The sequence below is a fragment of the Marmota flaviventris genome, chromosome 4 (assembly GCF_047511675.1).
Source record: "Marmota flaviventris isolate mMarFla1 chromosome 4, mMarFla1.hap1, whole genome shotgun sequence".
Lineage (NCBI taxonomy): Eukaryota > Metazoa > Chordata > Mammalia > Rodentia > Sciuridae > Marmota > Marmota flaviventris.
In genome coordinates, this window is record NC_092501.1 from 75,635,113 (window position 1) to 75,650,398 (window position 15,286).

General features: G+C 44.5%; 1 protein-coding gene across 2 annotated transcripts in view; it reads left to right on the top strand.

The window, feature by feature from the left end:
• Positions 1-5,078: 5,078 nt before the first annotated feature.
• Frmpd2 (FERM and PDZ domain containing 2) overlaps positions 5,079-15,286 on the top strand; it is a 96,129-nt gene continuing 85,921 nt past the window's right edge. Inside the window, exons 1-4 of one of the 2 annotated variants that reach the window (XM_071610762.1) lie at positions 5,097-5,220; positions 7,209-7,366; positions 11,901-11,966; positions 14,209-14,400. In XM_071610762.1, coding sequence (XP_071466863.1) covers positions 5,097-5,220; positions 7,209-7,366; positions 11,901-11,966; positions 14,209-14,400 — 540 coding nt within the window. Of the gene's footprint in view, positions 5,221-7,208; positions 7,367-11,900; positions 11,967-14,208; positions 14,401-15,286 lie in introns of both variants that reach the window. The other variant, XM_027947929.3, reaches the window with a different exon arrangement.

The following is a 15,286-nucleotide window of genomic DNA, read 5'->3' on the forward strand; positions in this document are numbered from 1 at the left end:
GCGGCTCTGCCCTGCCCCTCCTACCACGCCCGTGTACCACTGGGTCTCGGGTCTGCCCACCTTGCGGGCGCGGGTGGCGGCTCTGCTCCGCCCCCTCTCCAATTGGGGTCCCGCAACCACCACGCCGGAGAGCCGCTGGGCCTGCTCCGGGCGCGGGAGGCGGCCCGGCTCCTCCCCTCTGGCTCGACGACAAATTGAGAGAGACTCGGGTGTCTGTGCCTCACCCTCCCTACCAGGAGACCAACTGTTTCTGTCGCCGCTGGTATTGATGAAGTTCTCTCCTCCGCCGCTTTCTGATGACATCAGATCTCTGCCATGTTGGTATCCTATGCGAATGGCAGCATTTCGTTCCCTTTGCCAGGTAACCAAAGCAACGGGTGATTCCTGACCGGTCCTCAGCAGGACCCGGACCAAGAAGCAGTTTCCGCGGGCTCCTTAGCCCTGGGCCAGGGCAGCTCCGGGAGCCGGAACTCGGCCGCTCCGTGCTTGGTGTATGCTCTGATAAGAGCAGGCTCCAAGCAGCAGTTTCCGTGGGCTCCTTCGCCCTGGGCCAGGGCCGCTCCGTGCTCGGTGTATTCTCTGATAAGAGCAGGCTCCAAGAAGCACTCAGGCACTGAGCCTGAGTAATCTGTCTTCAAGCCGCAGGCGAATGGCAGCCTGAAATTACCTGTTCTATGGCTGAATGAGCTGCGGTCAGTCGAAAACAGGGATGGTGACGTCAGCTCTCCAATATGGTGGCCGCTGGCCTCCTCTGTGGTCTGACCGGTGTGGAGAACCGAGATGGACCGCTTCCTTCCCCTAGTCTCGAACCCAGAATTCAGCACTGAGTACGGCGCTTGCATGGCTGGCAGAAACTGCAGCGCTGTATCCCTGCGCCGCTGTCTCCTCGTTTCCCAGCGCGCTCTGCAGACTCTAGCCGCGGGGCGATTTGCTGAATAAGCAGTGTTACCCTCCGTGCAACAAATCCCTCGCGTTTGAGTCCCCGTAGCCGATCCTCGTGCGATGGAAATCCTTCCTCCAGGTTCCGGAGCACCCCACTATTGCTGGAAATTCCTAACAAGATAGCCTTTAGCAGTCCTGACTCGTCATACTCCCACACAGTGACGCGGCACACGGGGGCAATGCACTCCCCTCACCGCCATCTTCTCTCATTCCTTATTTAGTTTTTGTTTGGGAGATCTGTCCAGTAGTGAGAGACGTGTGTTAAAGTCATCCAGTATTATTGTATTGTGGTTTATTTGACTCTTGAAATTGAGGTTTGTTTGATGTATATAGATGCTCCATTGTTTGGGGCATATATAGTTATAATTATTATGTCTTGCCAATATATAATTTGTCCTCTTTTTCTTAAAATTTTCTTTTTTTTTTTTTTTTTCCTGAGCAACCCGCTTGTTTGACTTGAAAATTTTCTCTGATTTGGATTTTGCATTGGTGTTTTTGATGCAATTCAATATGTCCCTTTGGTGGGGCTATGTCCTTTTTGTGACAGGTACAATGTTTGAATTTTAAGATTGTCTTAGTCCACTGTCCACAGATATACCAGAATTCCTGAAATTGGATAATTTGAAATAAAAAAGGATTATTTTAGCTTGTGATTTTGGAGGTCCAAGAGCATGTTTGTGGCATTTGCTTGGCTCTTGGCCTCATGGAAGAAAACAGAAAGGCAAATGGATAAATATGGACAAGAGGAAGAGGACAGAGGAGCTGACCCACTTTACAATAATCCACTCTTTTGAAAAGTGATCCATTCCCACAAGAACTAACCCAGTCTTGTAATAAAGACATTAATCCCTCTTAAAGCCTCCATATCCCAACACTGCTGCATTGACAACCAAATTTCAATGTAAGTTTCAGCAGAAACAAATCATATTCAAACCATAGCAGAGGCCAAATCTACAATGCAGTTAAATTTCTTTCTTTCTTTCTGTGCATTCTACCAACTGAGCTATATCCTCAGCCCTAAAATTTTTTTTGAGCAGGGTGCTAAGCATATTTTTGTGTATATATGTTCTAAAATTAAAAAAATAAAGGCAGAAATCTCATTCAACCAATCCTTGTTGGCTGGCTAGTATATAAGAAAAATCCAACATGTTGGTTTGTTGAAACTAAAGTTTTTAGGATCCAAAAATGATCTATAATAACCTTAGTAATATTCTAGTATAGTATATTAATTATCTATGAATACTGGGTTAGTACACATAATAATTATAATAATTATAAAAGCTACTACTTGTTTTATGTTAAGCACTATTTCAGCCCTCTTTACAAAATATATGTTTTTCATTTGCCTCTACTTGGATTGTAGTAAACTGTGAATACACACACACACACACACAGATATACATTGCCCCTCCTTTTCATTTTTATATGCATTGAAATTGTTGATCATATTATGTTCAATATCTGTAAGTCCTCATTTTCACTTGTTTTATTTTAAAAGATTGTACATAAATTTATGATAGACAAAGTCTTATTCTTCTGCTCTACTGTGGTTATTCAAGAGGTAATATTAGTGTATGCTACACAGATTTATCTATTGAAGCAGCAGACACAGCAAACTAAGACACTTCACATATACATGTGTGTGCGTGTGCACACACAGTATCATGTGTCCATGGCCACGTAGGCCACTGCAACTCCCTAGCCTGAGAGTCCTGGAAAAGAGCATGCACACTTAGGGTAGTACTTTACTTGTGTTTGTGTGTGTATGTTTAACATGCATGTTCAAGTTTAGTAGTTAATACTTCGTTTTCCAAGGCGACTGGCTAAGCCAACTCATGGATAGATATTTGTGTGAACATAAATTTCTATTTCTTTGGTATAAATGCATGGATACTACTGCTGAATTATATAGTACTAGCATATATAATTTTATAAGATACTGCCAAACTGATTTTCAGAGTAGCTGGACCATTTCACATTCTCACCAGCAATTTGTGAGTACTTCTACATATGTTTATCAGCATGTGGGGTTGTTAGAAATTTTGATTTTAGTACTTCTGATAGGTTTTAGTATCATGTCATTGTGGTTTTAATTTGCATGTCCCTAATGTCTGATAATGTTTAATATATATTCATGGCCCAAATTTGTCATTCGCATATCATTTTCTAATTGAATTGCTATTTTCTTATTGAGTTTTAAAAGTTTTTAAAAAATTTAAGTATGTGTACTTTTTCAGATTGGTGATTTTCAAATATTTTCTCCTAGCCCATAGTTTTTTTTTTTTTTTTTTTAAAATCCCTGTACTGGGTATTTCTCAGAGCAAAAACTGAATTTTGATGAGGTCCAATTTATGAATTGGATATCTTTATATAGATTGTGCTTTGGGTGTCAAATAAAAACCTTCTGCCTAGTTTTAGGTTCTGAATATTTTCTCCCATTTGTTTCTTAAAGTTTATGGTTTTATGTTCAATATTAAATCTATGACCCATTTTGATCTAACAGTTTTCTTTTCTTTTTTTTTTTTTTTGTAGTGTGAGGTTTAGGCCAATGTTCAATATTCTTCACAGTGGACCCAACACTATTTCTTGAAAAGGCCATCCTTCCTCCACTGAATGACTACTTTGAAATGATGGTCTCAGCTAGCCATGCCAGCCTAGAAGCTGTTCAATGCATTCTTTTCCTTCTTATCTTAATGTGATTGGAACTCCTCCCCCCCTCCCCTTGATGCCTGCCTGCTTCCCTATTTTAGATTGGGATTCAGAGATTTTCTGTCTGAGAATCAGTCTTCTCCTGTTTCTTTTTTATCTTTAATGAGTAGCATTTCATTGTCATGGTAGAAAGTTAGAAAAATATGGCCAAATGTGATGCTTAGTCCATAAGTCACAAGCAAGTTTGTGAAAAAGGAGGAGGAAAGGAAAAGAAGAGAGAAGGAAACAGAGGGCCTGGACTTGAGCTTTGAATCCATCACCTGAGAAAAAATTTAAATTATACATAGTAATTGTACATATTTATGGGGCACAGTGGGATTTCCATGTACGGATACAGTGTGCAGAAACCAAATCAGGGTGACTGGCAAGTTCCCCACAGTGAATGTTTACCTGGTTACTTGGACTGCCTGTAAATGGAAGCAACAGCCGCCCCTTCACAGACACTTTCTCATAAATAACAGCTTCCAAGTAGGTCTTCTTAAGGACAAGGCAGCTCCTTTCCTGCCCCCAGGTAGAGATATAAGAGCTGGGCTTGTTCTCTAGAAAACTGTCTCTCTTCTCAGATAAGCTGAGCAGCTGGTGAGTGGACAGCTTGGCTTAGTGCCCATGGAGAGATGGGGGGGGTGCTGTGCTGGGCTCCCCCGGCCCCAGCCCAGCACACCCCCCCTTTCTCCCTAAGCTCTGGTTGTAGAAAAAGCTCTGTGACGTGAATAGATTAGGAAAAGCCTGCCTGGCCTCTTCCTGCTGTCACTGGCTCTGGAGATTAGTAGGGGGTGGCTTTGTGCATGGGGTGGGGGCAGGGATAGACACTGAAATGTCAACTTTGGTTTAAAGGAATGCTTCTCAGAAGAGAGGGAATAGAAGCCCAGCCCTCCTGCCTGCTCCTGCAGTGTCTCTGCATGTCTGCCCTTCCTGAAACATGGAGCTCGGTCTTCCTTCTAGGGATTCTTGCCTGCTCTTCAGGCAGGTGCTGGCAAAAGGGCTGGTGCTGGGACCAAATCCAACTCTGCATGTGGCAGCTAGAGATGAAAGACATGAATCATGTGTTGGAGGCAAAAATGGTTGTTAACCTACTTTCTCAGACAGAGAAGGAGAGTAGACAATGAATGCCCCCACAGGCCCCCACACTCGTCTCCTGCATAGGGAGCTCTCCCTGAGGAGGGGTTCCTGTCATGGTTCACTTGTTCATTCATTCATTCATTTACTTAACCTTTTGCTTAGAAGTTGATTTGTCTATTCACTCATTCACCACCAGCATCTGGGCCAGCCCCTCAGTGAACATTCCTTTCACTTCTCAAGTAGCCTTGGCCTTGTACCCTGCCCTGGGGATGCAGGTGATGAAAATATGGCATCCATGTACTTCAGAGGGGCTGGAGTCACAAGTGCTGGCCCAGATGTGCTCGTGGACATTGCTGGGTCTCTACCACATGTGTGTCTTTGCAGGCATGAGCCTGGCTTCTGTGACACTGGCCAGTGCCCTGCAGGTCAGGGGCGAAGCTCTGTCTGAGGAAGAACTCTGGTCCCTCTTGTCACTGGCTGCTGAGCGGCTCCTGGAAGACCTTCACAATGGTAAGAGTTTGGGGCAGTGAAGCCACAGGGAACTGAAAGTGAAGCTTCCCATACAAGCATATTTTTGGCTGCTGCTTCTCAATTAATTATTAGTTTGAAGTATTAAAATGAGTAGGCAAATGGCACCTTCCACACAGCTACGTTGGGAGACCCATGCCATGTGGCAGAGTCAGAAGGCCTTGCTTCTGCCTTGGTACTTGCATAGTGCTTAGGGAGGTGCTGGCTGGAGCAATGTAGGCCTCTTATGGTTTAGACATGAGGTGTCCCCCCAAAAGCTCATGTGTGAGACAATGCAAGAAAGTTTAGAGGTACATTAATCCACTAATAAGGATTAACTGAGGCAGGTAGGGAGTGGGTGGAGGAGGTGGGTCATTGGGGATGGGCCTTTGGGGCATGTAGTTTGTTCTTGGTGAGCAGAGTTCTCTCTCTGCTTCCTGATTCTCAAGTCCTGAGCTGCTTTCCTCCTTCTCACCTTTACGACATGATGTTTTGCTTTATCTCGGGCCCAGAGCAATGGAGTTGGCCATTTATGGACTGATGCCTCTGAAACTGTGAGCCCCAAATAAACTTTTCCTATTATATGTTGTTTTTGTTAGGACTTTTGGTCACAGTGGTGAAAAAGCTGGCCCTCTTCCATCTCTTGGGTTATTTGGGCACAACTAGAGATGGGAAGCGGAGGATAGTCACTCTGGATACCCCTATACTCTGTCAGATGGTGTAATAGTCCTGTGTCCTTCCGGAAGACAGAACACGCACTGTGGTCTAAATAGGGGAGGTTATTAAGAGTTACTGAAAGATATATAAGAGTAACTGAAAGAAGAAAATTATTCATGGTGCCCTCAGACTGAGATAGGTATCCAGTGAGGAACAGACTTTGAAGGTAAGTTCTGTCCCCAGGTTGGGTTTTGGACCTGCTGGGGGAGCTGTGCTTGCAGATCATGATGATGAAGTTCACTGGCTTGCTTAGTTGGGATTGGTCTGTAGTCACGGCTCAGGTGGGGAACAGGCAATTGCCAATTGTGGCCGAGGGAGTAGAAGGTTGGGGTGATGGCAGGCTCAGGTAAGCAGGAATCCCTTGTGGGCAGGAGAGAATGAGCCTGCACCATTTGTATAGATAAGTTAAAGAGAAGGGGATCATGTGGCAAGGTTAGGCCTTGAGAGTGACCAAGGGACCTTGTTGTCCTGGGCCTGAGTCCAGGACTGTGCCATCATCTGGTGGTCACATGCCCATACCACTGCTGACCATAGCCAACAGAAGGAGAGCACTAGTGTCCTGTGATGACTCTCCTGTCTCCTCTACTGAGAAGGTTGTCATGGTGCTCTAAATATTAGGAGATTTGTGTAAGGGAAGAATTTGTGTATAGAAGAATGAATTTGGAGCTGCGAGGCATTAAATTGGTAACTGAAACAAACACTGAGAGCCCATACTCTGCTGTCAGTTCATCAGTCCCACATGCTTGGCAGCTGCAGTGCATGCAGCAGAGGCTGTCAGCCCATGTTACTGCACATGCTCCATGCCAGAGACTGTTCCAGTCTGGGCAGGTAGATGGAGGCTGTTAACTTGTGCCTTTGGATTCATCTTCTTCATGAGGCCTCACTGTCTCTTCCCTGCCCTAGAGGTTTTGACAAACAGATTCAGAGCTCCCAGAAGACCAGCTGCCTTGGGTTCTGGTCTGGCTGCAGAGAATTCAGGCTTGTGCCAATTTCCAGTAGGACTTGACCTTTTTTTATCTTTTGCTTTGAAACTCTCAGTCCACTGACGAATTTGGTTGCAGGTGCTCAATTCCTGGCCATGGTTATAGCCATCTTTTGTAATCGATGCTCCCTTTCAGAAGAATTGAATTAATTCAGTTCTGTGTCTCCCTGGGGTCTTGCTCATGGTCTACCCTAGAGACAGTTACTTCTAGGCACCTACCAGACACAGTCCCACAGCTGGCTCTCCAGATGGTGGCCCTTTCTCTATACCCCTATCGCTGACTTGCTTTCAGATTCCTCGGATTATGTGGTCTGCCCCTGGTCAGCCCTGCTTTCTGCAACTGGAAGTCTTTCTTTCCAAGACCGTGTTTCTCACATAGAAGCTGCTCCTTTCAAGGCCCCTGAGTTGCTACAGGGGCAAGGTGAGGATGAGCTGCTTGATATGTCACAGGTAAGATGTGTGGCCTCTCTATAGTACCTGTCTCCTGTCCCCTGGGAAAGGCCTGTTACTGGGCAGTACTCCCTGTTCCCAGTTCATCCTGAGGCGCCTGATTCTACCTTGAGGCAGAGTGGGTATTAATGGTTTGGATATTAGCTGTTCCCAAAGATGCCTCTGTTAATGCAGGAATATTCAGAGGTGAAATTATTAGATTATGAGGGATGAGACCTCATCAATCCATCCTAGGGACTAACTGGGTGGTCACTGTAGGCGGGTGGGCATATCTGGAGGAGGTGGGTCACTGGGGATGTGCCCTGGAAGGATGCATCTTCTCTGTGGCCCCTTTCTTTCCTTGCTCTACTTTCTGGCTGCCATCAACACAGCATCACCCCTCCACCATGCCCTTCCTCTATGATGTACTGCCTCACTTTGGGTCCTGAGCAATGGAGCTGGCCCACCACCGACTGAACCTCTAAAACTGTGAGACAAAATAAACGTTTCCTCTTTTAAGTGTCCTTGCCAAGTATTTTTGTCCCAGTGACAAAAAGCTAACTAACACAAGTAGATTTAAAGAATGTTGTTCTCAGTTTTTTTTTTTTTTGCCAGCTCTTGGGTAGGGGCAAGTCAAATTTGTAGAGCTCAAGTTTCTATATCTGTATAGTGGAGTAATATGACTTAGACGATCTGGCTATTATCAACATTCAAAACGAAGTACCCCAAAAGATAGGAGTAAAAGGTCTGTCTGTTGTTACCACTGGCAGCATGAAGAAAGAACAGAAAAATAAATGACCCAAGTCCCCAACTAGGAATCCTCAGGCATAAGTAAAGATAGATTCAGCTGTAGCAATATTCAGCATTGTGTTGTTGACATCAGTTAAAAGTTGGAAACAAGATGAATGATCAGTTGAGAGCGGATATGAGAATAAGCATTAAAATGAGACTGCTGTAGAAGTGTATTCAATGACTTGGAAATAAATTCAATATATGCATTGATATATGCATACACAATGTGATCCAAGTTTGCAGAGAGAAAAAAAAAGAGAGAGAGAGGAAGTTCTAAAACACATGCACCACCAAGTTGTCTGAAGGGATTATTTCTGGATGGCAATATCAATGGAGATTTTTGGCTTTCCAACAGGGAACATGTTTTCCTTCTGAACTGCAAAAATTTCCAGTAGACAGTAGTTTCAATTAAAAAAAAAAAAAAGAAAATCAAAGTGAGAATGATATAAGGCAGACACACAGCACTGGGCAGGGCATAGTAGGTGTTTAAGGTACCACTTCTATTCTTTCTTCCATGTTCTTTCATGGGAAATGTGCAGATCTAGAAATGGTGCTCCTCTCAGGAGCCATGCTGGAACTGGAGATGCTTTTCTTTTGGGCTCCAAGAAGAAGAGAATGTGGCCTCAGTGGCTTCCAGGTTTGGTGTGTCAGAGTCCATGTGTCTCCTATTCATATTACTGCAGTGAAAACATCACCATTGTAATAACCCTGGCTCTGTCACCCCATCAGCAGTTGTCCCTGTACTTCTGGCACATATACCTTTCCCTGAACTGCTAGCATCCCAGGGGTGAATCACTAGATACCTGGGTCAGACACAGACTTGGGTGCCGCTCAGATTTCTTCTGCTTGGTCCAGGATCCACACATGCCAGTTCTTCTCCTATGCTATGGACTTGCTAAGATATGACATGCTCAGCCCTGGGATCTGGCTTTCTGAGCCACCGGTAAAGAGAAGTGCCAGGCAGTCTGAAATGTCCAGGAGCCAGGCACAACTTCCAGAGAAGTCCTGAGATCCAGGAAGCCAAGTCTGTAGCACTTCCTGCTATTCTTTCATGGGAAAAATGCATATCTGGAAATGCTGTTTCTCTCAGGAACTTCCTGCTGGCTCTGTGGTCAGCATGGTAAAGCTGCATCTGCCCTTGCTTCCCTTCTCCTTTTTTCTCTCACTCTCATTGCCCTGGGATGACAGCTTCAGTATGAAGTGTCAGTGCCCTGCTTTCTAAAGGACCTGAGTTAAAACAGTTTTTGACTGCTCCCGGGGTGCTTCCCTGTCCCTCTCAGGTGAAGCACAGGTACTGCCTTCCCAACTTCAGTTTGGCCTCCACTGAGTGTCTTGGGAAGGTCTAGTCACTCCTCTGCCCTTGAACTAGAGAAACACATGCTGTCCCTCCTGCACAATTTCCTCCATGAGCCCCTAGGCTAAACGAATAGAGCAAGCTCAGAACTAGGTATGTATATGTGACTCAGAGTCTGGGTCAGGCAGAGAAGGGCCAGTTGAACTGGACAAGGGCCAGTGTGGGGAAGGACTAAGTTCTGAAGGAGCCAGACAGCTATTTTGGTTGGTTGCTTGACCTCTAAGCATGACACATGGTGTATGCCTTAAAGGACCAGAAGACTCAAGCACTGTTACTTAGGCCAAGAGGCAGCGTTACCTGGTCGTTGATCTCTTATACGATCCCTAAAGCTCAGTTCTGATACCCACTATCCCACATGCATCACTCAGCTCTCTCTTTATCCAACTTGCACAGGTCTGTGAAGGGTGGGATGGACATTCAGGAGAGTGTCCCCAGGAATGGCTGTGCCTGAAATCCTCTTCCTATCCTGGGTCCTGCTCTAAGGTTAGGACAATGTACAGGGACTCCTCTCTTTGACTAATATCCCTCTCTGACCAGTACACTGAGCTATTTCCCTCACTGCTTGGAGTCTTAACTCAGGTATAGGTGGAAGATGTGGGCAAGTGTCTAACTACAAATCACCTTTGCTGTCATTACGCCTCCTGTGTGCATGGCAGATGTTACCAGTCAGTCATGGTGTTCTTTCCCACTGAGTCAGGAGTTGTTTTCAAAATCTGTCTCGCTGCCTTTCTGCAGTCAGCGCCTACCAGTGGGCTGGATTTAATATTTGGGATGTACCCTGTTTTCACTGTGGCCTGGCTTGGCCCTAGGGCACTTCAGGACAGAGCCCTTGGAATCCAGGAAAGTTCCCAGGTTTGATCAGGGCCTCTGGCTGTGCTCAGGGTGCTATTCCCATGTCTGCTTTTACGGTTATTTCCCTGGGAATGAGTATAACTTGTGAACTTCCCTGAATGTTATCTCGTCTCATTCATCCCAGGGCTGGTGGCTGGGTTAACGGTTCAGTTTCAAAGACAAGAGCTAATCAGCCCAGATGACATGGAACACACATCTTGACCTTGTCATGTGGAAAACCAAAACCACTGTTAGACCAGTGGGCTGCTTAAGCAACTGTGTTTTCACATGCCGTGTTTCGTGTCCTTCAATGTCCCTTCTCCAAAGGCCCCTAAACCTTTTCCTTAGAAAAGATCAAATGTATGAAATATGATATGTCAAGAGCTATGTAATGTTTTGAACAACTAATAATAAAAAAAAAAAAGAAATAAGTACTTGTTTTTGATTTGTTACCCAGGATAAACTGATTCCATAGACAAAAAAAAAAAAATAAATAAAATAAAATAAAAAAGAAAAGAAAAGGGGCAAATGGCCTTGTCAATTATAATAGAAGCCCCACTATAAAAATGAAGTCATTCAGGACTACTATGATTCGGAGGTGACAGCTCTATGGTGGCTCAGGGCAGGAGCTCTGGTACCTGGCTTCAAGTCCAGGTTTGAGTCTTATTTGGGCAAATTTACTAGCTTGCCTTTGCTTTAGTTTTCTCCTCTGTAAAATGGGGACAATTAAATACCTACCTCAAAGCATTGTTGTGAGGAATAAAAAAAATTATATAAATGAAATATTTAATAGGGCTTGCTATACTGTGAATGCTCCGTGTTCAATAAAAACAATAATGAGAATGGCAATTATTGTTATTGTCTCCAAGAACTTGTTACTTGATCCTCATGAGTATTGAGGCAGAATATTTGATTTACAGATAAAAAATAGGCTCTGAGAAATCAGAAAATGTTCTTTCCAATATACAATGTTTCTTTTTGACAAGATATGGTGCGTTTTAATCAGCATGGTGTATAATATGTCATGTTTGGATAGGTTTGGCTATAAGAAACAGCTTAAAATATAATGGCTAGAGCCACAGATATACTTATTAGTTACTTAACAAGTCTAGGGACTGGTCAACAACTCAGTCATGCCATCAAGGATTCAGTCTGTATATTTCCATTTTACCCTAATCTGCTGGCTTTTTGTTCTTATGCCTGTTTCCTCATAGTCACAAGATGGTTGCTATGATTCCATGTATCACATCAGTGTTCAAGGCAGAAACAAGGTAGAAAGTGTGGAACCAGTCATATATACTTGTTAGTAAAACAGCAAAAAAAAACCAATCTTTTTGGAAGCCCCTTAATATACTTCCCTTACATCTTTTGCCAAAATTTGGTGTTGTAGTTATTGCTAGAAAGCAAAATTCTGGCTTGATAGCCTCTAGTGTAGGAAGCAGAAAAGGAAGTACAGATGGTATTGGGCCAGCTAGAACACAGCATGTGTATTTGCAAAAATAAAATTGTATTTGGCTTGCAGGACCTTAGAATAGCAGAGATGATTGAAAACTAATCACATGCTTTTCTTTTGGGCAGATGCATGTCTATTCTTTAGGAATGACTCTCTACTGGACAGCAGGGTTTCATGTCCCACCAAACCAGGTGTGTATATAACAATGCCCCAAGTCTTTCCAGGTCATGTCTTTGGATTAATTTGGTGGTGTTCCTGGGCAGGGTCCACAGCTGTTGAGCATGGGTGCTGTCACTCTTTCCTCCTATGTCCCAGGCAGGCATTGCCAATTGATCACACTGCATCTCCTTCTTGCTAGAAAGTCCAGAAATAACCTCAGATACACTTGAGTCAGATACAAGTTTGGACTGGTGGAGAAGATGAGATTTATTTGCTGTCTCCACTCAGAGGAAGACATAAACTAGAGGATTTTACAGACACTGAAGATACAGTTATATATTTATTCATTTAGTTATGTACTAAAAGCCCTTCCTGAAGTGAGATGCTTTCCTGCAAAAAGGTTCCCTGCTCATCAAATGTGGAAAATGCTTCCTGCAACGTCTCTCAAAGATTTTTTTTCAGAGTAGTTTATTAAAGACTATGAGAAGGCTTAAAGCATAGAGCCTTACAAACTTTGTTTAAGGTGGCATTTTATAATAGTTGTGTTTTTGTAAATTTTCACCTGACACTGTAAGAATTCCTTAGAAACTAGTGCTACAAGAGCATGTGCTGGAGAACCTGTATGGATGATACCACCCCTGTTTCCTTTCCTTTTTCCTTCCCTCCCTCCTTTACTTCTTTTCCCTTCCCTTCCTTCCTCCAATTCTCCTTTCTTCCTGCTTTACTTCCTTTCTTCCTTCCTTCCTCCCTCCCTCCCACCCTTGCCCTCTCCAATCCCCAATCCTAGTGATTCCTGGTGCTCTTTTGTAAACAGAGACCTCTTCACAACCCTTCTTTCATGAAATATTTGGTATCTCCAGGATACCCAAAGATTACATCTAGCCTCTCAGCAGGACCCACATGGAGGCCAGAACTGGGCTTCTACCTGAACAATTCTTCTCTGGTTCTCCTCACTCCTCAGGATTAGCTCCATGGGTGTATGAATGTGGTGCTGTGCTAGATTTAATGCTGTGCTATCACCATCTTGAAAGTCTTAATAATTTGGATCAAGAGGTCCCACATTGTCATTTTGCCACAGGCCCTGATGCTGCCCATGGCCCCTTGCTTTCAGACAGTGGGCACCTCTGTGCCCATGCCCACACTGCTCCTTCTGTTCACAGCTCACTCCCCACTTTCCTTGTAATGAATCCCTGTGGACACTCTGGTATCAGTCTGGGTCAGGTCCCTGTCTCTGTGTTATCACAGTTCTGTTCTTCCCCAGGCCAAGCTTTTATTATTCTGTGCTGCCCTCATCTCTTTAAGTAATGATTTTTCTTATTGGAATTTGATCTTGAAAGTAGGGACCATCTCGAATACTGTCCAGTTTCAGACACACAGAGACCTCCAATTTGCTGTGTGAGTATAAAACTTGGTAGCCTGGCTTCCCTTGAAGATGGCACCTCAGAGGATGCTCCCTTCCTGACATGGCATTGCATCCTTTCTGCCAAATGACTTTCAGTGTGGTTGGAGTGGGAGAAGCAGTCAAATGATGTTGTTATTCATGATGATGATGATGATGATGATGATGATGATAATGATGATGATGATGATGATTTGCAGTGCTGTGAATGGAACCTAGGGTTTCATATAGGTTAGGAAATATTCTGCCACTGAGCGATACCCCCTAACAGTCAGAGATTGAATCTGAATTTGAGGCCTTCCTCATATAAATGGTGGTCACTTCAATGCATGATGGAAGTGGTTATAAGAGACTTAGCTTTTCTTTTGCTTGACATGTGCCTGTGGCATAAAGTTCAACCAACAATGACTGAGCACATGTGCTGCTGCCTGTGACTCCAATGTTTATAGGCTCCTGGAGTTCAAGATCTAGGGGAAAGGACTTGAGTCTTACCTGAATAATTAGTCAGGCTGCCCAGGTGACCATGAGTGAAAGACTGATCTCTGGTCTGATCCAGGGTGCTTGGCACAGGTGTAACTCCATCATGTCCAGCACCTGTTTTTCACCAGTATTCTAAGCACATGTCAGGCTGAAGCATATCTGAGATTAAAGAGCAGCACACTTTGCACAATGGAGGCAGAGATAACTACTCTGCATCATGTGGCCTCGGTGAAGAATCTCGTGTTCACCTAAGCTCTCAGAAGGAGCAGGCACCTGCTCTGGTGGTAATGAAGGCATCCTTTTCCATTAGTCCCCTGGGCACACCTGACACAGTATTGCTCAGCAGCAGCTGCTCTAGCTGTGCTATGCTTCTCACTACCCTGTATGCTCTGCAGCCCTTGCAGCTCCATGAGCCCTTGCACTCCATCCTTCTGACCATGTGTGAAGACCAGCCCAGCAGGCGGCGGCCACTACAGTCAGTTCTGGAAGCTTGTCGAGTCCATCAGGAAGAAGTGGCTGTGTGCCCAGCCCCTGCCCATCTCCACATCAGACGACTGGTGGGCCTGGTTCTGGGAACCATCTCTGAGGTCAGTATAGACCTGACATTTTCAACCTGGTAGCCACTAGCCATGTGTGGTGGTTGAAATTTAAATTAGTTAAATTATAATTAATTAAAATGAAACAAAATTAAAGATTCAAGGGTCTGGGTATGTGGCTAGTGGCAGAGTGCTTGCCTAATATGTGAAAGCTCTTGGTTTAATCCCTAGAATTGCAAAAAAAAAAAAAAAAGAAAAAAGTTCTTCAGTCACACTTGCTATATGTCAAGTGCTCAGTTGCCACATGTGGCTGGTGATTACCCTATTGGACAGGGCAGATCTAGAACATTTTCATCATTGGTCATTGCAATTCTATTGGGTGGTTCTGATGAAACCCTCAGGCAGGCCCTAATTCCTAACATGACTGAGGCCCTTGAAATCTTTTAAGTGCCTCTTTGCATAAAACAATCATGCTTATGACCTGTGATTCAGGTCTCTTATTAAAATACAACTCAGCCTCATCTGACCTTGACCACACCCTCCCTCTGTGATCTTATTCCTGGGGAAGCCCCTTTGCTACCCTTGTCTGACTGTGCTGCTTGATGCCTTGTCCATCCCCAGTGTCCAGCTAGGGGCCTGGCACATGGCAGTATCTGGCTTATTCCCTTCAAGCTAATCCAGAGACTGGGATTTCTGTGCAAGTTATTTATTGGGAAAATGTTCCTAGGAGAGGGTAGTGATGGGAAGTCAGTGGGATTGGCACAAGGTGAACAAGGAAGTGGACTCAGCTGAAGATAGCATCCACCTGTCCCCCTGGGGAGCTCCAGGGCAGGAATGGCACCTAGAAGTTGGTTCTCCTTGAAGCCAGGGTAGAGATCAAGCAGGATGGAGCAAGTGATGTACTCATGGTACAAAGTGTAACAAGGATGGCTGGGTT